The 22,514-nt window shown below is 49.5% G+C and overlaps 2 protein-coding genes across 7 annotated transcripts in view; both read right to left on the reverse strand.

Moving 5' to 3' along the window:
* The window catches only part of ATF6 (activating transcription factor 6), a 77,287-nt gene extending 68,435 nt beyond the window's left edge, over positions 1-8,852 (reverse strand). For 2 of the 3 annotated variants that reach the window (XM_071565449.1, XM_071565448.1), the window contains exons 1-7: positions 8,737-8,851; positions 8,576-8,640; positions 6,842-6,929; positions 6,407-6,501; positions 5,800-5,929; positions 5,331-5,537; positions 2,239-2,459 (exon numbers count right to left, since the gene is read on the reverse strand). In XM_071565449.1, coding sequence (XP_071421550.1) covers positions 2,239-2,459; positions 5,331-5,537; positions 5,800-5,929; positions 6,407-6,501; positions 6,842-6,929; positions 8,576-8,640; positions 8,737-8,806 — 876 coding nt within the window. In that variant the 5' untranslated portion in view covers positions 8,807-8,851. Of the gene's footprint in view, positions 1-2,238; positions 2,460-5,330; positions 5,538-5,799; positions 5,930-6,406; positions 6,502-6,841; positions 6,930-8,575; positions 8,641-8,736 lie in introns of all 3 variants that reach the window. The other variant, XM_071565450.1, reaches the window with a different exon arrangement.
* Positions 8,853-10,315: 1,463 nt separating this feature from the next.
* LOC139676240 (P-selectin-like) lies at positions 10,316-20,601 on the reverse strand. Of its 4 annotated transcripts, none has more exons than XM_071564995.1 (19): positions 20,523-20,601; positions 19,934-20,021; positions 17,378-17,767; positions 17,168-17,275; positions 16,875-17,057; positions 14,637-14,822; positions 14,317-14,502; positions 13,996-14,181; positions 13,681-13,866; positions 13,359-13,544; positions 13,037-13,222; positions 12,710-12,895; positions 12,443-12,577; positions 12,084-12,269; positions 11,731-11,916; positions 11,468-11,587; positions 11,045-11,075; positions 10,798-10,853; positions 10,316-10,654 (listed from the first exon to the last, which is right to left on the reverse strand). In XM_071564995.1, the coding sequence occupies exons 1-18, from the start codon at positions 20,523-20,525 to the stop codon at positions 10,799-10,801; spliced, it is 2,787 nt and encodes a 928-aa protein (XP_071421096.1). In that variant the 5' UTR covers positions 20,526-20,601; the 3' UTR covers positions 10,316-10,654; position 10,798. The 4 variants fall into 4 exon arrangements, with proteins under 4 accessions (XP_071421096.1, XP_071421095.1, XP_071421097.1 ...); XM_071564994.1 differs by having other exon boundaries at positions 12,392-12,577; XM_071564996.1 differs by lacking the exon at positions 16,875-17,057 and having other exon boundaries at positions 12,392-12,577.
* Positions 20,602-22,514: the final 1,913 nt, after the last annotated feature.

Here is a 22,514-nt window from a genome sequence, read left to right on the forward strand (position 1 = left end):
GAAAACATTTCAACAGAAATCCACACTTGTGCTGAAGTAATTTTTCATAATCTACTTTTTTCTAGATTTTCAATGTTTATCAAGATAACTGGGAGGCAGAATTTAATCCTTTCTCACTACATGAGTAGAAACATGAGAGAAAGGTCCTACAGGAACACAAACTGAATTCTTTCACACACCTACTGTTAATGCCCTTATATCATTTAACTGCAAAGGGAAAGGCAATTATTTCTTTTGGTTAAGAGGCTCTTTCCTTCAACCGGAAGAGTGGCTTGCTTAGGCAGCATTTCTTTTGTTCAATTTCCCAGTGGAAAGTTGTTTCCCAGTGATGAGTGACCACAAGGAAAGTCTGGCACTTCCCCACGGCTGGCAGGCTGCACAAAGATGTGCCACCAGGGCACTCACCACGCAGACAGCTCGCAATCCACCCATCTCAGCGTAACCCACTGGAAGGGCTGAGTGTTAAGCCCTCAGTTTATCCCTCCTAAGCCCAAAAGAAAGTCCTGTGGTGTTTCCTTTTAGCCTGCAACATCTGCTCAGATTAGCAAACAAAAACACGTGTTACAGAGCTCAAATGACAGCTACATCTGTGCAGCTCTGAGCACCACATATGGTGTCCAAGGCAGTCGAGAGATGTTTTAACCCTGCTGGCGCCAGCTGGATCCCAAAACATTTGTCCCTTCTCAAAGCACTTTTTGTGCCAAAGACCAGTTGCAACTGTTTCTTCATGTTTCAACAAACACAGGTAAGATGTGCAGTATTTCACAAGTCTTAAAACTGCCTCCCTAAAACAGCTTTGGGTAGAAATACCCACACAACCATCCTTCAAAACAAACAGCTGTTCATTATCCCAGCTACACACTGACTACTGACTGTCACGGGTGTGTATAATGATAATCAGGGGGTTTGTCAATTAACCCTTATATTCTGACAATGGCAAGATGCCAAGTTAGTCCTGGTTAGAGGGAATCATAAATCCAGTGACTGCTGGCAGGTTTCTTCAGTTTCTCTTTGCATGGCAGGCAATTACCATTTAAAAATGCAGTACTCTTAACTGTCTACTGACAGACCTCTCTGAACTTCTCGTGAATTCAGTATCAGGTTTTTACTGTACTCTGGTTCCTGAATTATTTGTAGCACGTTATTGTTCTTTATAAAATGCAGCCTCCACACAAACACAATTAGTGAGGGACATTTAACATCAAGCATGAGTGCCCATTCTCAGACATGAGGAAACTGTATAGCAACATCCCCCCAAAGAAGCTGAAGGCACATGCCTGTGAGAAACAGTGACCTGTACTGCTCATAAGCAGATGACTATACAGTAAAATTCCATGTGGATGGACACCAGTGTTTTCTCTCTTACACTGTGATAGGACCCTCAGCTTGCAACTGCTTTTGGAATTCTACACTGGAGAATGACATTCTGAGTTTAAAAGCCACAAACAAGAAGCTTTGGTACTTTTCACAACCGTGCCTTCTTTGGACAACAAAATGTAGCCAAAACAGGTCCAAATTACTAGGAACAAAATCAAGTTAACACTTAGCTTGCCAGATAGTTAAGATATCAAAGCTGAAGGGGGAAGAAAATCCCTCACATATCTCAAAAGCTATTTGTGTTTACACCTGCTTACTGTGAGCTACTATGGAAAAATGTACTTATTTGTAAGAGATTGTTGAGAGCTTACATATTTTTCACTCATACAGTATATGATTCAAAGGGAGCCTGAAGAGATTAGGATCATATAAAACTCAATACCTGAAGTTTGTAAAAATCATGAGTAAAATCTCAGGAGATAAAAGAGGATGGAAAAAGAATTAAGCATTGACATTTACAATGCAACCTCTTCCAAAGTGGTGTTTTATTATATGGATTAGAAAAATGGTTTAGCACTAATCAAAAATCAGATATATCAAATCATTCCTGTATGTAAGAGACCTCAGCCCATTGAGAGCTTGCACTTGAGAAGACAAGTGATGGAAAAAAATATATCAGCACCATCTTCTGCCACTATGCTTGCATACCTGGTCCACAACTCCAGGCAGGTCAACAGATACTAAGCTGCTCCTCCCTGTTCTGTGCCAAACTGCCGAGTTCCCTGTTAACTAGTAGAAATCCCATTAGAGTTTTCCTGGGAATATGAAGGGACCTGGTTGTTCCATTAGATCCCACATGCAGGTAACTGAAAGCTGTTTCCATGCTTTGGTTATCAGCTATTACACACAGTCAGAACTTACATCCAGCCCCATTGTTGGTGTCGTGCTCTGAAGCAAGGGCTTAGTCACTGGTACTTTCCCACTTGTTGAGCCATTTCCAGCAGCTGGAGGCAACGCATTCACCGTGTGGTTTTGAAGTGGTGTGGTTCCTCCAGTGACAGCAATGACTGGCTGAGAGGCAGGAAGCACCCCAGAAGCCTGGAGCTGCACCACAGCAGGCTGGGGGAGCACCACTGATTGACCTGGAACAGAACAAACAGCTGAGCTCAGCACCTATGGCATGGATTTGCACAGCACCACTTTGTAGGGGCAAACTGATACACAAAGCAGAAAGCCTTTCTTCCCCTCCTGCTCTCCACAATTTATCTCAAATTCTCTAGTATATGCCACAGAATAGGAATGGAAAAAAAAGTTCAAAAGTTTTCAGGACTCTTAATCCGTCCTGCAAACCAAAACTATATATATTAAAGGGATCCAATAAATCAAGCTCTCTCCCAAAAGCTCTTCAAAGTTAATAAAATTCAACACTTGGTTATAAACATTTCTCATTTCAGTATTCCTAACTATTGAAGGACCCTGGACAACTTTTTCAAAGAACTTAGCCAGCTTGCCTCAATCCTCCTTCTCCCTTTTGTCCATACCTACTTTATTGCTGTATTCAATGGAAAACTTACTACAGAGAAGTGACTCATACCATACAGACTGACACAAAATAGCATAGAGATAGAAGGTGAACAAAAGAGAGCAATGCAAATTACACTTTCAAAACTTCTGTTAAAGCTTTAATCCACACTAAGACCATTTTTTTAAAACAGTCTTATGCAAGAAAGTTTATGCACAAGCTGAACAGAGCTTAAAGAAAAGTAGGCAGAAAAAAATGAGGTAATTTTGACAGAATTGGAAGCGGAATTAAAAACACTCACTTCCAAGAAATTTCAGTCCAACAACTACATTTAACTCAAGCAGGTGCTTGAGTAATATTTTGTTGTCTGAAAACACATTAACGTCTCTCTAATCCTTTGTAACAGGATGACCTTGCCAGCTTTCAGAAACAGCACATTCCAGCAGAGCGTTCCAACCAAAATGCACGACAATGCATTACAGCACTTACCCAGCCTTCTGGAAGGTGAAAAATGGAGTAATTTACCTAGTGCCAAGATCTTTTATGTATGGGGTGCAGGATTAGATCCTTTTTTTGGAGACATAATAAGTTAATACTACCCTATTTAAGAACCTTAAATGGTGAATTTGAGACTATTTCAACATTTTTTTAATGTATAAAGGATGTGATGCTCTAAGACCATGCTTTCTCCTTTAAGGTTTTATAAAAGGGACTGTAAAAATAAGATTTCTCATGCTCCTTTGAAGATAATGGGATATTTCAAACTAGTAGCTCTGACTTGTCATATGCAGAGGATTTTGACTTATGTAAAAAGATCCTTATGGTTTTCATTATGGAAGCAGCACAACAGAATTTTTAAACATATCATCAGATAAATTAAATACATTGCTTGGAAATACTTTCCCAAAAGTATTTCCTCTATATTGTCTCACAGAAACTACTGCTCTGACTTTTCTTCAGGGAAAAGGAGAAGCTGATTTCACAGTACTATACTTATATCCAAAAAATCCATATCACCCACATTCCTTATTCCAGATGGTATTTTATCAGCTGGAACATCAGAAGGAATAAGAATTAGGTCACGCTGACTGTGCTGACCTGTGTTTTAAGAAGTCTAACAATCTTAGGCATTTTGTAACAAATGTCACTGTCTCCAGATTTGGCTGAACTCATGATAGAAGAGCAATTAGTAATGAAGACAAATTTTTTACTACTGCACGAATTTCTAGATACATGCCTTTAAGAATTTGTCTCCTTTTCCTTCCACGCCTCAGTGCCTGTGCAGTCAACCGCAAGGGACTGCGGCCATCAGCTGGTGAAACAAGCAACTGCATCTGACAATTCCTGCAATGCAAGCAATGTCCTCACTGCCTCAGCTGGAGACTGAAATAAGGCTTTGGAGTCAGAAATGAAGGCTCAAGCTACTTTAAAAATCGGTTCCAGGGCAACTGTAGTAATGAAGAATTATCAAGGGATAGGAAATCACTTGCCTCTCGTTTGCATCAGCTTGCAGCTGTAAGTAACTTCTAACCTCTGACATAGCTCTCAATTTTTAGCAGATTTCACAACATTCTACTTGATGCTGTTTAGAGAGATCAAAAGCCATAAACTCAAGTTCCCACAATCCTGTGGCAGTTTCATGCAGGCAAAAAAAAGCTTTCACCACTTCTCCCAAGCTTTCCAGCTTCATTCAAGCCACTCTAATTCTGTGTGATCTTCCTTTGGTTATGACAACAGAGCGCTGTAATCACCTTACTCACCACCAGACACCACAAGCAGAGTACAGCAGAGGGTCCCTACAGATCTTGCCAAATCAGCAGTTTTATCATCACAGCTACCAATACTCGGCAGCCTCTGTCTTCCATTCCAAATAATGAAATTACTATAATCCACTGTCTTCCACTCCAAATGTATGTATGTATGGCCAGACTTCACGAACGAAGGTTTGGGAAGGGCTCTCCCCACGTAGGTGTGCCCTTCCAGCCTGCGCAGTGGATTTTTCAGGTGAGGCTCAGAGTGCACAGAACTGGCCCCACCGTTTAAGGTCCATTTGCCACAGCCGAGCAAGCTTGGACAGTGACAGTGAATTCCTTGGGACTATCACAGCACCCAGTACTGACCGGGGCTGACCCTGCTGAGCATCCAAGATCAGACGGGATGGAATGGCAGGGAGGCTTTAACTGCCAGGGGATGGTCCCACTGACACTCGAACTCAGGTCCTTGGGATTCAGAGTCCAAAGTGCTCTCCTTCACACCACAGGACCAGCCCTCCACTCCAAATACCACCCAGGTAAGAGCTGTTTCTCACAGGAGCCTATGAGAGGACTAAGGCCATCTTCTTAGCATAAAGCTTTTTCATGCAAGCATATAGGACCTCTTCTTCTCCTACCCCTCCCCTTTCATGCACCAAACCTCACTTCATCCTAACAGCCAACCCAAACAGACTTAATATGACTCCCAAGACCTAGCTCAGTCAAGACAATTCACCTACCTTTAGGAGGTGCTGGCTGGATGTTAACAACTGGCTGATTCTTTGGCAGTGGTACAAGTGTGGGAAGAGTCTGAATAATGATGGTTTTAGCTGGGATGCCAATGTTAGCCTGAGCTTCAGGCACAGCAGGTAAAAGGGGTTTGGGTTGTATCAATGGCCTGGACACTGTCTGACCACATCTCTTCAGGTTCCTTGCAGAATTATTTCCTAGAAAAAGAGTCAGATCACAACACCTAAAATAAAGAATTCAAGCAGTAATAAAATGGCTTTTGGTATGGGTTTAAAATAAACATATCTGATCAAAAATCCAAGTCAGAAATGACAGAGTATCTAGTGTCTGTTAGTTAATCATTCATACGCAAGACAACACACCTACCAGTTGTATGACCAAAGTACATCACACACTATCTACAGGATCAAAATAAAGCACATACTAGCTATGGGATCAAAGTAACCTTCTCTCTCATACCAGATCGAGAAGGGGTGCTGACAGCAGGCTTCTTCTCCCTGTCTCCTTCAGGGGATGCAGGGCTCCTGCAGCTCTTGCCGTAGAGAGAGATGGGAGACATCTGGGAGCTGCAGCTGAAGTCCACATCATCCTGCAGACAGAAAGTACATGAGATTAATGCTTCAGAAACACAGAGAAGTGCCCACTAGCAGTCCAGAGTATATCTGCTTTTCATCACATCTGTGTTGCTGCTGCAGCAAACAGGAGAAAGGTTTCGTTCTGCAGTTTTATTCTGGTCATTATCAAGTATCTCTAAAAAACCCAACAAGTACTTCTCCCCATCAGCAGAGCAATGGGAGGCAGAGGCCAGCAACTGCTAGACTCAGAAACCCTTAGAAGGCATTTTGGTTGACAACCAGGCTAGTAAACATAGCTGAGGAAACAGAACTGAACATCCTCTTAATTCAAATGGGTCACAGAGGAGAGGTAAGGAAACATCAGCGAAGGGAAGTTGCTTTTGCAAAGGTTGGAAAACTAAGCTGTTTCCTCTTATGCCATGAATTTGGTCAGAGAAGTAGATCACTGGGCTTTTTGTTGCTATCTGTATCACATGGAGGTTTCTGCATACAGGCACATTCTGCACTGGAGAGTCCACAGACGACGGAGAAGGGACGGAACAATTTGAAGCAGCTGGTGATAAGGGTTCTGTCTTCACATTTGCATCTGCAAGAGGGAGATAAAGAAATTTTACTGCACAAGTTTTTAGCAATGAGACATCAGTAAAGAACACACTGCCCTACACCAGCTATTTAATTCCTGAAGCAAGGCCCAGCAGAAAACATAGCGAGGTTAAAGGTACTTTTAAACAGTTTAGCTTGTAGGGCAGTCCCTGTCACCTGTACCCATCCTACAGACTCACAGCACAACTTCTCATCACAGAGCTAAAGGCTGTAGGGCATTGAATCATTCTACATAAACTACAACTTCACTTAAGCTGTAACAGCTCACCCTTGTGGGACACAGGGGGAAGAGGCACACCTGCAAAATGCAGAAGATTAATTACCTGTATAAGCATGGCCTGTAATATTCCAAAGGTCCGAGTCCCAAGACATCAAATCCAAATCAAAATGAAAGTTACAAAGATCATTTTCCTGAAATGACAGTTCAGAAAAAGAGACAAGACCAAAAGAATGATATATTGACACCACCAGCCATCATGTTCTTATTCGTACTGCTCCAGAAAACAAAATAAAACAATACAACAATCACTTCAGTTGCCTTTAGGCATGCAGAGATAAAAGTCCTCAGAGGAGAAATTCTCAACTGGAACACTCAAGACAAGGCTTATTTTAAACCTCAGACCTGTAAGAAAGGATAAGGTCAGTTCAAGACCATCACTAATTATCATATCTTCTAAAGCAAAAATTCTAAGTGCACTGATTGAACCACCTCATATAAAACACAAGTTTTAGCAACTTGGTGTTATCCTCCCCCTCATCTGCCTTGAAAACATTTAATGCCCTTCCATTGTTACATCTTAAAGCACTTTATAACAAAAGCAGCATCAGGGACATTTTAGCAGCAGGAAAAGAGTCACAAGGATTGATTTGCTCAAGACCCGATGAACAGTATGTATCAGATCTCCCTATATTTGTATAAACTGACATCATCATCTAAAGCCAGGGACACCAATGTCCTTTTCCAACAAAAATAAAAACAAACACAAAAAAAAGGTTAAAATCACTTCATACATATGATTTATCATGTGACCTTTAAAACAACTGGGGTTTTTGCTCAATTTTTTTCTGCTTGTGCACCTATAAGTCTCTGTTCCCTATGCAAGTGTGCCATTTTATGAGCACTCGCATGAAACATACAAACATCACATACCCAAACTCATACAAACACACAGCAAGATTTTCTTATTTAAAACTATCCTGCAAGTGTACCTGGCCTTACATTCTCAACTTGCCTCGTAAACGGAGGCTCAGAAAGTCAGTAGACTGCATAGATGTTCTACTTAGAATGAAGAGAAAGCACATTGATAGGAAGAATGACAAAACCTCACAGCCCAAGCTGTGCAATAAGAGCCTCCACACAGGCCACTAATGCCAACCTGCTGACGGGCAGTACCTTTCCCTTATACAATCAAGCAGTTCCCACATTTTCTCCAGTGACTGGTTCTACGTCACCTGTAGGAATGCTCTTAGTACCTGTCGCTTACATCACTTGCATTGGATAACGTAGGGGTTGTGCTGGAGATGCGTCAGGACACGGTAAGCACAGAGAAGACAAGGGGATAACACACAACAGAGAATCCACGAGGCAGATGCCCCAGGACGGAAAGAGCAGTGTGTACAGTTGGGCAGTGAAATACATGGGGAATGCATAAGGTTGCAAGCAAAGGTTTTGGAGAAAATCCTACAGTACAGAAGAAAACACGAAGCCATCTAACAGGCCAGGGCCCGTGGACGCAGGTGTAACACCTTCCTCCTTTTCCTCCTCTCCCGAGCACTGCCCCGTGCCGGGTTCATTTCGCTGGGGCAGCGACAACACGGCCCCTCCCGGACACGGCACCAACAAGCGTCACCCTGGACTCTCTCCTTTACACTCGCCGTCCAATCTCCGTCCCTGACACCCAGTTTGTTAAGCGATCGATATCCCAGGGGCCCACGCCGGGTGAAGGCCGGGAAACCACGCGGGCGGCGCCGGGGGATCCCCAGGCCGGCCCGCGGGTCACACCGCCGGCAGAGCGGGCAGCCCGACCCCCGCCGCCCCGTCCCCTCCCGGTACTCACGTCGGGCTCGTCCTTCGGGGCCGCAGCGCCCAGCAGCTCGCTCAGCTCCTCACCCAACACCGCCTCTGCGGGAGAGACAGCGGGCTCAGCGCCAGCTCAGCCCCGCCTGGGGACTCTGTGCCGGCCCGACCCCGGCCCCGGCCCCCCGTAGCCCGACTCACCCCAGTCCAGGCCGCCCCCCGCGGCCGGCAACAGCCCCGCCGGCTCCCACTCGGCCTCGGCGGCCGCCATGACTTTCCCTTCCTCCCGAAACACACGTCTGCTTCCGGGCAGCGCCGCCCCGACGGCGGCCGCGGGCGGACATTCGGCAGCGCGGGCGGGGTCACCCGGCGGGGCGGGCAGAGGTCGGAGCGGGGCCCGAACCCACAGACAGGGTCACAGAAGTCATTAGGATCTGAGTCCCGACGCCGCCATGGCACCAGTGCTACACCCAGTCCTTTAGGGTCCTTTAACACCTCCAGCGACGGTGACTCTACCACCTCCCTGGGCAGTCCGTTCCAATGTTTAATACCTTTTTGTTCCAATGTGTAATACCTCCTAACGTCTAACCTAAACCTCCCCATGTGCAGTTCAAGACTGTGTCCTTTGGTCCTGTTACTGGTTGCCCGGGACAAGAGACCATCCCCACCTGGCTACACCCTCCTCTCCTCTCAGGTGTGATAAGGGCTGCCCCGAGCCTCCTCTTCTCCAGGCTGAACACGCCGCTCCCTCATCTGCCCCTCATCAGACTTGTGTTCCAGCTCCTTCACCAGTCTTGTTGCTCTTCTCCAGACCTGCTCCAGCACCTGAATGTCTTTTCTGAATTAGGGGCCCAGAACTGGGCACAGTACTCAAGGTGTGGCCTCACCAGTGCCAAGTACAGGGGAAGAATCACTTCCCTGGTCCTGCTGGCCACACTATTTGATGGACACCTTCCCCCCTGGGAGGTACTGAGACTGTACAATACCTGTCTGCCAAGGGAGAATCAAGGAGTTCTGCTGCTTGAAGCCAAAAACCATGGCAAACCCCTCCTCAGCTGCCACCCCACAACCACTCCTCTCCCATTAGCTATGGTGAGATAACTTTGCACTGATCAGAAATAGAAGGTATTTATGACTAGAGTCACTCACTCAAACTCCAGCCAAACATAAAGAAATAGTATAAAAGTAAGTTGAGGATATGGGGAAAGTTGGAGAAGACCTCCCCTGAACTGCTGGGGTCAGTTGATGGGCCGAGCCCATCTTCTCCCCATACAGGGATGCCTTGGGTGAGAATTATATTCTACATGTGTTCATTGCTGCTTTTAGTACTAGACCTTACTCCATTGTATATTAGTAGATTGCTTCATATTAGAGCTTGTGCTTTCTTAATGTATGTATCAGTAGATTGCTTTAAAACATAATTTTGCAGTTAAAAACTATCACCCACAACCTTCAAACCTTAATAATCCATCACAATTTGTATTAATAAAGAGTGTTATTCTGTGAACTGTTAAAGTGAGTCCTCGCAGTTGCCGGCAGTGGGTAACACCTTGGCAGGACTCATTGAGGGGTCTTTACTCTATTGAGTCCTCCCTAATAGGGGTGGTCAAAGTACTGACCAACCTTGTGAATCTGTTAGTGAAGGGTCTTATTATGAGATGCTGACAGACTGTCGGACACCAAGTTCTTGACTTTCCTGGGGGTACCGACAGACAAAAATCCAAACTCCCACCTTTCACATGACACCCCTCTCCCAAGCACACAGAACCCTCAGTTAGACATGGGTGTTTATTTGGGCCTGCTGACACAAGCCTATCCTGGAAGCATAAGTGGGGCACCCACGGGGGAATGTCAAAATTCCCCACAGAGAATGTCCATGGGCTGGGCACCAGGCTGCCCCCAGGGCACAAGACATCAGCCTGCTGCCCCAGAGCAGTTTCCAGCTGCCTTCTCGGAAGGCAGCTTCCCTTCCCAGGGGCACAAGCAACATGGGCACAGTCTTCACAGGCAGCACTGGTCCGGGCTGCAACTACAGGCGTGGAGTCCCTCTGGACCCCAGCTGCAGGTCCTGCTGGGCTTGCAACACTGGGGGACAGAGTGGGGTTCAGTCACAGGCAGGCTGGAAGCACAAGAGAAACAGAGCTGATGTTACCCACTTTGGTCCCAAAGGGTGTCTCCACCTGGGAGCACTCCAGCCAGGAAGATGGCTGCCCAGGTGAATTTTGAACAGTGTGTGCTGTGAAGTGTCCTGACAGCACTCACCTCACAGGTTGGCATCATATGCTGCATTGGTGAACACGCCCGGCGATCCTAGGTCACTGGAGAGCAAACACAAGGGTGTCACCTTGGCCAGTGCAGTAGAGTAAAGGGCAGGGGTTAACACAGCCCTGTCAGCCCCAACTGCATATAAAAGCAGCCTGAGACAGGCAGATTTGAACGTCAGTAGGGGGATCACAGGACTGTGACAGTCACAGGGCAGAGCTGCCCTCCTGCAGAGCATGGCTCTCACCTGGTGGGGTTCAGGAGCTTCTTCTTCTCCTCTGATAACAGTGTTGAATGTCCACGGGGAAAGAGCAGATAAAAAAGAAATAACCAGATCTATTTAGTGAAGGTCATGAGAAGCTGGGGCAGCATTATCTGAAATCGAAGTTTGTCAAGTATGGGATGGAGCGGGGAGAGGACAGAAGAATTTTCTGCCTTCTTCACAGTGAAGGTATTTATCTGGCTCTGCCTTCCAAAGCTGGGTGCTGACACTTTCATCTTGACAAACTGCTAAGGAGCCGTGCAACTTGCAGCAAATAAGACACTTGGATTGAGGCAGCCACACTGTTAAATTCTTCTGATCATCCCACCCTTCCCTGGAACTCTGTAACCACCTTGCCTGAGAGCCCCTGGCCAAAGCTGTGGTGGGTTGTGGGAGGTGTTTTCATACCTCTGTCACTGAGCCGCTTGGCAAGGAGGGCAATAAGCCCCCCAGAGAGCACAAGACCAGCTACCGTCAGGGCTGAGCTGCTGCTGTAAGCCAGGACTTGCTTTAAGAAGGCACCATCCTCTGAAACAGATCCACAGACCCCCAAGTTAGAGAGTTGTCAGGATTTCACAGCCCCTGGAGTGTCCCTCACCACATTCAAGATATATTTGCAAGAAAGCTGGACCCCCTGAAGTGCTTGAGAAGAAGGAGGGGTCCCACTGTACCTGTACAGACAGGAGGAGGCCTGGTCCAGTTTCCTGTGGCCTCACACTGCAGCACCTCTGCTCCCATCCGAACAAAGCCCTCCTCACAGGAAAAGGTGCATGTGGAGTTGTAGGTGAAGTTCCCATGCATGTGAGAGCAGGTCAGCTGGCCTCTGCTGGGGGCGTCCAGCACTGGGCAGCTGATGGCTGGAGATAAAAGCACAGCAGTAGCATCAAGAGGACAGAACTGATGGTAGTGGGACAGGGACATGTGGGCTGGGAAGCCAGGAGATGGACTGATGTAGGTTGGGGTGCTGAGGAAAGCAGTCTGCTACAACAGAGCACTCCTAGACACATGAGATCATGAGATTTACCTTTGCATTGTGGGCTGTCCCCAGTCCAGGTGCCCATGGCCGTGCACTTGCGGCTTTCTGGTCCCATCAGCAGAAACCCCCTCTGGCAGGAGAAGGTGCATGTGGAGCCAAAGGTGAAATTCCCAATGGGGTGGGAGCAGGCAGCCTGGCCCATCTTGGGGGTGGTCAGTGCTGAGCATTTGATGGCTGCAAGGGTAAAGTGGCATGCCTCAGAATGGAGCCTGGGACACTATACTGTCTCCCAGGGGGCTGGGGAACATCCTTGTGCCACCCCAACCAAGTCCAGTGACACACTGAGCTCTGACAACCTTCACAGTGGGGGACATGCCCTGTCCAGGTCCCCGTGGCCATGCACTCACTGCTCTTCGGCCCCATCAGCACAAACCCCATCTGGCAGGAGAAGGCACATGTGGAGCCAAAGGTGAAATTGCCATGAAGATGGGAGCAGTTCATTTCTCCCCGTTCTGGAGCACTGAGCACTGGGCAGGTGATGGCTGCAGAGTGAAGAGGTACACTTCAGGCAGGAGTTTGGGAACTGGGAGACTAAAATTCTGGGACCAAGGGGCTGGGGAAAATCAGTTGTCACCCCAAGGCAAATGACAGCCGGCATCTGGCAGCAGCTCTACCTTCACAAAGTGGGGCATCCCCTGTCCACATCCCCGTGGCTGTGCATTTGCGGCTCTCTGACCCCATCAGTGCAAACCCCATCTGGCAGGAGAAGGTACATGTGGAGCCAAAGGCAAAGTCTCTATGGAGGTGGGAGCAGTTCATCTCTCCCCGTTCTGGAGCACTGAGCACTGGGCAGGCAATAGCTGCAGGGACAGAGATACACTTTGAAGCACAAGCCTGGGTACTATGAGGGTAAACTGTTGGAACAAGAGGACCAAGAGAGCCCTCTGGGGAACATCCCATGGTCAACCCAAGGCCTGTGACACTTTGAGCAGCAGCAATACCTTTGCATTGCTGTGTGCCCCCAGTCCAGACTCCTGTGGCCATGCACTCACGGCTCTCTGGCCCAACCAGTGCAAACCCGGTCTGGCAGGAGAAGACACATGTGGAGCCAAAGGTGAAGTTGCCATGTTGGTGGGAGCAGTTCAGCTCTCCCTGGTCTGGAGCACTGAGCACTGGGCAGGTGATGGCTGCAGGGCAAAAAAGCACACTTCAGGAAGGAGCTTGAGGACTACAAGGCTAAACATTTAGGATGAGAGGACCAAAACACTGGAGAATATTTCAGGGTCAACCCAAGGCCTGAGACACCTTGAGCAGCAGCTCTACCTTCACATTGTGTTGTATTCCCTGTCCATGTCCCGGTGGTCATGCACTCACGTCTCTCTGACCCAATCAGTGCAAACCCCATCTGACAGGAGAAGGCACACGTGGAGCCGAAGGCAAAGTCTTCATGGAGGTGGGAGCAGTTCAGTTCTCCCCAGTCTGGAGCACTGAGCACTGGGCAGGTGATGGCTGCAGGGTAAAGAAGGACACTTGAAGTATGACTCTTTGGACGATGTGGCTCAGCAGTTGGAATGAGAGGACCGAGACACCCAAGGGCATCCCATGGTCACTCCAAGGCCTGTGATACCTTGAGAAGCAACTCTACCTTTGCACTGTGGGGTGTCACCAGTCCAGGTCCTTGTGGCCATGCACTCACGGGTTTCTGATCCCTTCAGCACAAACCCCATCTGGCAGGAGAAGGTACATGTGGATCCAAACGTGAAGTTCCCATGGAGATGGGAGCAGTTCAGCTCTCCCTGGTCTGGAGCACTGAGAATTGGACAGGCAATGGCTGCAGAGATAGAGAAACACTTCAAGCGGGAGCTTGGGTATGAGGCTAAACTGTTCAGTCTGGAAGGCTGGGGAAAACCCTAGTGTCATCCCAAGGCCAGGGGCACCCTGAGCTTTAGTAGTACGCTACCTTCACAATGTGGGGTGTCTTCAGACCAGGTCCCTGTGGCCATGCACTCACGGCTGTCTGGTCCGATCATAAGAAACCCTTTCTGGCAGGAGAAGGCACATGTAGAACCAAAGGTGAAGTTCCCATGGAGATGGGAGCAGTTCAGCTCTCCTTTGTCTGGTGCGTTGAGCACAGGGCAGGTGATGGCTGCAAGGACAGAGAGACACTTCAAGCAGGAATCTGGGGACTACAAGGCTAAACTGCTGGAATGAAAGGATCAAGGTGCTGGAGAACATTCCAGGGTCAACCAGAGGCCTGTGACACCTTGAGTAGCAACTCTACCTTCACAGTGTGGGATGTCTCCAGTCCAGGTCCCCGTGGCCACGCACTCACTGCTCTTCGGCCCCATCAGCACAAACCCCATCTGGCAGAAGAAGGCACATGTGGAGCCAAAGGTGAAATTGCCATGGAGATGGGAGCAGTTCATTTCTCCCCGTTCTGGAGCACTGAGCACTGGGCAGGTGATGGCTGCAGAGTGAAGAGGTACACTTCAGGCAGGAGTTTGGGAACTGGGAGACTAAAATTCTGGGACCAAGGGGCTGGGGAAAATCATAGTTGTCACCCCAAGGCAAATGACAGCCGGCATCTGGCAGCAGCTCTACCTTCACAACGTGGGGCATCCCCTGTCCACGTCCCTATGGCTGTGCACTTGAGACTGTTGGACCCCATCAGTGCAAACCCCATCTGGCAGGAGAAGGTACACGTGGAGCCAAAGGTGAAGTCTCCATGGAGGTGGGAACAGTTCATTTCTCCCCATTCTGGAGCACTGAGCACTGGGCAGGTGATGGCTGCAACGGAAGAGCAGGTCTCAGACACAGGATAGATGAGGTTAAATCTATGGTTGAATCCAAGTCAAAGGAAGCCAAATCCATGGTGATATGTCTTTGACTTACCTTTCTCATCCAGACTCACCTTTTCAAAAACAGTAGTTGGTACAGTGATTTTTCTGACCTATGAGTGATTTGCTGGGGAGCATACAGTTTCTGCTCTGCCAGAGCCCTGTTTATCCCTTGCACTACTCTGGGTCAAAGTCCCTGGGATGAAGAACCACAGCTGCTGCAGTCTACTTGCCTCCATCCCTTAACTGGAGCAGATACCTGCATCCATCCTTGTCACAGTGGCAGGGGCATGGAATTGGGGCTGTAGAGGACCAGGATGGGATGACTACAATGGCTATAGGGGTTGTGTGCCAGCCTCCCCAGGCTGTGGGCAGGGTGTGCTTTGCTGTATGCCAGGGCAGCACCCAACATTTGCTGGGGTAAGTGGCTCTGCTGCTGGTGGGACCAGCGCAGGTTTGTGCCAGGAGGACATCTAACACCTCCACCATTCAGCCCAGCTGAGACACACCCCATCGACTGCACCTCTGGCTTTCAGACCAACCCCAAACACTTTCCTAGGCAGACTTTTTATAGCTGTTTTACATGCAAGTCTGGCTTCCCACAGAATCCCCAGAGGTGTCTATTGGTGAATGTGCCATGCAGGTGGGAGCAATTGGCCCAGGCCCTTTTGGAGCCAGGCAACAATGGGCACACATCTGCAGGCAGGCACAGCACGGTTTGAGACAGGCCAAGCAGCCTTGTCCTTCACAACCCTCACAGCACCATCAACCTTGCTACAGCAGCAACCTCTGCCCATTTTTGGAGTAAGCCCAACTGGCAATGCTTGCTAGTACTGCTTTGTTATCAGCACAGGCAACCAACTGACTCATCAGATTCTTTGCAAAAACCAAAAAATCAATCATACATACAACCAGCAGAAAAAACCGCAATGAGCTAGGAAAACAAGCCTCTGGGAACTTGAAAAGCCCAGACCAGGCAGGCACAGCCCAGCTTGCTTGAGGGGACTTCCACGAAACTGGGAACCAGCTCCTGCCCTTGTAGGAGATGCTGGCTACAGAATAGTCACAGGGGAATGTTCCCCTTAACTGTAGGAAGCTTTGCTGGTCCAGCTGCCTAAAGCAAGACTTGGGTTGAACCACAGGCACACCTTGCACAGATGTCACTGGCAACACTAACTTAAAGGCAGGTTTTCTTTTTAAAGAATTTATGTACAGAGATGCTACTTGGGCCCTGACAGTTTCTGCTGGGTCTCCCAATACAGAGGATCCCCAATTGTGTCCTGTCTGCTCCAGTCCTTGACTCATCCCATCCTTGTGCAAGGCTGCAACACAGGAAAGGTGGAGCAAGGCTCTCACACCCTCAGAAGAAGCCCAGCCCTTCCCTAGAACGCCTGGTGCCTGGCTGCAAGCCCTCAAGCCACTGACGGGAAGACTTTCCCTGCCCCTGCTGCATAACTTACCACAGCTTTCTCTTCTTTGCGGCTTCCTGCCACACTTTGTCCCTTGCAGCTTATATCTAACCTCATTTTATGGCTCCTTGTCCCCACTCAAGGTGGCCCAGCCCTGCCAGGATACTCCTTTCTCCTGGCTGCAGGACAACAGCCCCTCTTTTTCCTGAGGGTCCCCAAGATGCCAAGCACCTTCCCAAGGCAGATCAGGGTGTGTTTGGGGAGATGAAGACAGTGCTACTGGGTTGACAGAGGTGTTAAGACAATATTCTGATCCCTTGCTTGGTGCACATAGGGTGCTGAAATCCTTGTGGGATTCAGGACAGCAAGCAAGGGCACTGGGGCAGCCAGGAAGAGCAGGGGGCTTATCCAGAGCTCACAGCTGCTCTGCCTACTGCAGCCTCAGGAAGGAATCACTTCCCTCATGCAGCACCAGAAGATGCTTACATAAAGGGTAGGGGCATGGCAAAGACTTGCCTGAGCAGCACTGGGCACATACTGCTGGTCCCCTCTAAGCATCAATGCCACATCCCTGAGTCCCTGTCATGTCCTACCTGTGCAGATGGGAGCGTCTCCTGACCACTGCCGGGAAGGCAGGCACCACAGCATGCCCACCCCTTGCCGCTTGAACCCCTCTTGGCACCCAAACATGCAGGTGGAGTTGTAGCTGAAGTTTCCGTAGGGATGGCTGCAATTTATATGTACTCCCTTGGGCTCCAGCTCAGCACACTGCACAACTGGGAGAGACGGTATTGCCAGCCCATTGGGAGCACAGAGAACTTGCCCACTTTGCCACCAAGGCTCAGGCTCTCCAGCAGTGAGGGAGGGATGGGAGTGGATGGCTTACCATGCTGGCACTCAGGGCCATGGAAGCCAGAGTAGCACTCGCAGCGGTAGCTCCCGATGGTCTCCACACACTCGCCACGCTGGCTGCATGAGGAGGGCTGGCAGGAGGCTGCACACAGAGAGGATGGTCATCAGGAGCTGCTGCCCATCCTGGTGGTCCTCAGCCCACCCAATCCATGTTCCAGTCAGGGACCACAGTCCCCCTACTCACCCTTGTAACACAGCGCCTTTTTCTTTCGGCTGCAGGGCTCATCATTCCACTTGCCCGACTGCTTCGTCCGCTTGATGTAGATCTCCACGCAGTCCTGGTTGGAGCGGCGGTTGTTGGGCTCCCCAACTGCCCAGTTCTCCGCCTCCTTTGTCAGCACCTTCTTGGTGCCCACCCACGTCCAGACACCTCCCAGCTTGCGGATACCGATCCAGTAGTAGCGCTCATGGCGGGGCAGATTCTCATTGAGGTACTCAATCTCCTCCTTGTTCTGGATTGCCACCAGGTCAGTAAAGAAGGTCTGGCAGTAATTCCTGGCCTGCTCCCACGTGTAGTCCCCTTGGTCACTGTAGTAGTACTTCCAGGCACCCGCCTCCTCCCACAACACTATGCCTGTGAGAGAAGAGGAAGTCTGGGATCAATGCAGAAAAGTTGGAGCCAGGTCAGAGATGGGATCCCTTGGGACATGAGGATGGGCTAAGCCTGGCTTCAGGGCCAAGAAATGTCAGTGATCAGCTGAGTGAGGGGATGGGATGAAGGGACAAGTGTGGATGACAATGGGGCTCTAAGGGTACATGGAGACCTGGGTGGATTAGGCATGGCAGAAGGAGCTGAAAACTGAGGAAGATGGCACAGTGATGAGGCAGATGGGGGAGACAGGATGAAGGATGAGACAGAGGGCAGCATGGGATGGGGTAGGCAGAGTGCAGGTGGCAGAAGAGCCCCAAGTGGTGATGCCAATCCCTCCTCCAGCACAAGTATTGAAAGCCCAGCCCCACAGCTGCCCACAAAAGTTTCCCAAAGGGGAAAAACCCCACTTCAAGATGGTTCTTTAAACATTGTTCCTGTCTTGAGCACAGAAGTGTACCACTTCAGTTTTCTTCCTTTACACTGTTACATGAGAGTCAGATTGGAGCAAGGCAGAGGAACAAGTGTGGCCTCATCCCCAAAAGCATTTGGATCCAAATCCACTCATCTGAGCTAGAGATGGTCTGAGGAGTCTTTTAAAATTCAGTGTTGCATAACAAGATCTTACAAAAGTCGAGCTCACATCCTGGTCATGCCCACCAGGCAGGGCAAGGCCAGAGATTAACTGGGACCCACACTGAGAAGTGAGGAGCACTTAGCTGAAACCCTGCTCTTATTTACTGCATTTCACACCACAACTTTATGCAATCAAAAGGTTTTAGCCACAAAAAGCAGCTTTCTCCCTTCTGCCCAGAAGTAGGTATCTCTACAACAGCAGAAAGTGATATGGGGATCATGTCTTCATTTGTGCAGAAACTGAGATGGGAATCAAGTTTGCTCCAAAACAAGCCTGAGGTATCCTGTGTCTCACAAGAGCATATCACACTGTGGTTATGCAGACAAAGGTCTGGGCATCACAGATTAGATGCAAATTTAAGGCCCTTTAAGTCTAATTAGAGCTGTAGTTTGGCCAATAATTACATATTTTTCTAAGTAAATTCCCATAATTTGTCTGGTTTTCCTTATGAAAGAGCAAACTATCCACTGTTCAACAAAATTGAAACTGAGGAAAATGTGGTTCCCCACAACAGCCCTCACTTTACCCTTTGGGAATTTGGGGCTGCAGGACAGGACCTCAGAATGCCTTTAGGGAGCCTGCCCCATCCTCAGTTCCCACCACCCTCCTCCTAGTCCTCATTGCCTCCCCAGCATGGCTCAGGGCAGCTGCCTGCTACCCTCACACACCCATCACCAAACTGAGGAGGACCAAAGAAGTTCATCCACTATGTCCCTGGTGCTGACTGAACAGGTGGGTGCTGTTTTCCTGTTTCAACCCCTTGGCTCCCTTGGAAGTCCTGATACCTCTTTGCAGGGTGATGCTTAGCATCCTCCACACTCAGGCTGCCTTTGCATCTTTGTTTTCCCCTCAGAACTAAATCTCAGGTTCCTCCTAACACTTCTGCATTTGCCTCATTTCTGTTCCTTAACTCAGTCACAGAAGGTCCTTTGGAAAATAGCTCACAGAGGTTTTCCAGGGACAGAAAAAGCACCAGTAGGTTTTGCTCTGTGCAGTGCCAGCATGTGAAGGAAATATCCTACAGGCAGCAACGCCAAATTATTTTCTACTTTGGTTTCTTATGCTGATGTCAATTAGCAGCTCTAACTCTGTGTGGTGCTGCCCCAGCTGTGCTCCCAACCCTTGCACCTGTGGGTCCTGTGCCTAAGTCCATGCCCAACTCTGCAGCACTGGCATGGGTGTAGCCACTGGATAGAGCATCTGCTGCCTTTCTCCAGTTCACAGTACAGTGCACCAGCTGCCATGCTGCATGTGGGGAACCAGACACCCTGCAGGGCCCCCACGTGTGACCGAGCCCTCCCTGGGGGAGTGTGGACTGCCTGGAGGAGACTGGGCCGAGCAGACACAGACCCCCTCCCAGCCCAGGCGAATCTAACCCTGAAGCTGGCAGTCACAAGGGTTATGACTGATGCCCTCCAAAACAACACTGCTGCCCTCCTCCAGTTTGCTGGACCTGCAGACTCCTTGGCAACAGAGTCATGCTGGATTTACTGAGTGGGCTGCAGGTGACTTACCCCACGTGACGGCAGCAATGCCCAGGTAGATGCCACGAGAGCTCAGAGTCCACGTCCTCCCAGAAGACTGCAGTCCCACAGCAGTGCCCTGATGGAGGAAGATGTGAGCATGCACATCCCAAGGGGCTCATGCATGCACCCACACTGCTGCCAAACAGTCCTGGTAGACACGAGGGCACGTTTCTTGTGCCAATTCACACACAGGCACAGATGGTGCTACCAGCCAGGTAGAGCTCTGCTGCAGAAAGGGCCCCCCCTAGTGAGGCACTCTGGGGGGCTATGCCTGAAGCACAGCTGGGCAGTGGGGGAGACACTGCTAGCAATGCCATTCACTCCTGGGAAGCCCCTAAATCCAGGGCATGTCCTGAGGCTCCCCACCCCTTCCTTCCCAGCCAGGGCTGGCATCTGCCTCTGCAGTGGCAGTTCCCTGTGCACCTGGGGGTCACCTGGGCAGGGTGTCTCCAGAGCACTCTCCCACAACCCCCAACATTGGCACTGGTTCCTCTCAGTGACTGCCCACAGCCCTGCCCTCCTCTAATCCCCTTTTCCAGGCAGACTGAGTCACTCCAAGGAAAGGAGCAGGACCTACCATGTTGTCACCGCAGATGCACCTTACTCAGCCAGCGGCAGTGCCAGGCGTGTATGGCCCTTGGTGGGCAGTGTCGTTCACACTTCCTCTGAGCTTGCAGAGCATTGCTCCCTGCCCTTGTCCTCTTCCCCTCCCACCCCAGTCCTGCTGCCAGCCCACATCCTTCCCCACACAGCCGCCTCCCCTGCCACAGGGGTCTCCCACCCTAAAAACCCCTTCTCTCGGCCCGGAGCTGGAGTGGAACAGCGGGGTCAACACTCACCATGGCCCTGGTGGGACTCAGCTCAGCACCAACCCCATGGCATGGGAGCTGGGTGCAGTCCTGCACTACCATGGCCATGTGACAACCACAGGAGCTGACCCACATCCAGCCAGGACTGCCTGAACCCCCCAGGAGGTGAAGGGCTCCCCAGGAACAGTCCAGCTGCTGCCTGTGGTGCCCAGGGTACCAAGACCTCTCTGACCCACCATGTCCATGTGGCAGTGCCCACGCTGCTGCTCGGGAGACAGAAAAGGGATGAGATGTGATGGAGTCCCACGGGAGCCGAGTGGGAGCGTGGCTCGCAGCCTCCCAGCTCCTGTGCTTGGTGCTTTCCTTGCATGCAGGCTGTGAATCCTCCTTTACCACTTACAAACAGTTACTTACACTATGTATTTTCCTGTCTTCATGAGAAAGGTCCAAGAATATGCCAGAGGAACTTCCCCTGACTTGTTTGCATCCATTAGAAACTTCCACCAGAGTTTCAGGAATATGCCTAATTGTGTCCACCTCCCCTTGGATCATTCTTAAATCATCATAAATCTTTCCTTATCCCATTCTGCTCATAAGTAAAATTGTTTTGGCAGGGTTTTCTCCAGAAATTACTCTGCTCACTTCCAGCTAAAGCCAAGCAGGAGCCATGCAGGTCACATGCATTTTCCAGTTCCAAGGAAATTGATGCTGCTCCACTGGGACTCATTCTAAACAAAAGGAGGAACCCATCCCACTAAAGTCATAACGCAGTACAATTACTTTATACTTGGCCAATACAAATGAAACTCAGCTCCTGTCTCTATATATCTTCCTTGCAACATGTTTTACTGCAGTCTTCTATTTTTATGGAATTGCTGAGGATAAGTCTGTATGTCCAGTAATTTGGGAGCAGCCAGGCAGGCAGGCAGAGAGGGTGAGGGGCAGCTGCTGAGACAGGAGAGAATCTTCAAATGCTGAGGGTCACCTGGCCAGGGTGGGCGCTGCCTCTGCCAGTGATAAAGACACCTGTTGGGACTCAGAGAGGTGTTTATGGGTGCACAGCCCTAGGAGAGAGTAGTTGTGCCCTTGCCAGTTTCACTTCTGCTGAAACCCAACATGGTAGGGTAGAGTACTAGAAAAAAATACTCCCACCTTTGTTTTTGTAACTAGAAATAGTTTCTGGCATTGCTTTAAAAATGGAATCAAGGTGGCTGAGACTCAGAGACTGCTGCTGCTGCAACGGGCAGTATGTGTCCAAGTTCAAAGCTTTTTAGGGGGGCTGATACCCCATGCCCACAGGTACCTGGGCTCAGAAAGGGGGTCCTACATGGTAGGACAGATACTGAGGGTTGCTTTGCAGGCAGTGGTAAAAGGTACATGTGGTAGGAGGGAGAGAAGACTCAAATTAAGTCTACTGGGACCTGGTTAATCGCTGGGAGCCCTCTTACACCTTGCAAGGCTGGCTTCCCTGGAAGGGATTCAGGATGCTTCAGGACACATGCTCCCACTGGGTTCCTGCTGCCTTGCTTACCAAGAAAGGGCCTGTCCCTGCCTGAGTAGCACAGGGATTTCCCAGGTGGCAAGATGGTGAATCTTGTGTCCCCAGCCACCTCTCTGAGGGCAGAGCGCATGCTGCAAGCCAGGGCTTTGCTCAGCATGGGGTCAAGGGAGCAGGTACAAAGAAACTTTCTTGTGTCACCTCCTTACTGTCTCTCTGGACCCAGGGATCTGGAATGGACATGTGCCTCCTTTGCTGTGCC

The sequence above is a fragment of the Pithys albifrons genome, chromosome 10 (assembly GCF_047495875.1).
Source record: "Pithys albifrons albifrons isolate INPA30051 chromosome 10, PitAlb_v1, whole genome shotgun sequence".
Lineage (NCBI taxonomy): Eukaryota > Metazoa > Chordata > Aves > Passeriformes > Thamnophilidae > Pithys > Pithys albifrons.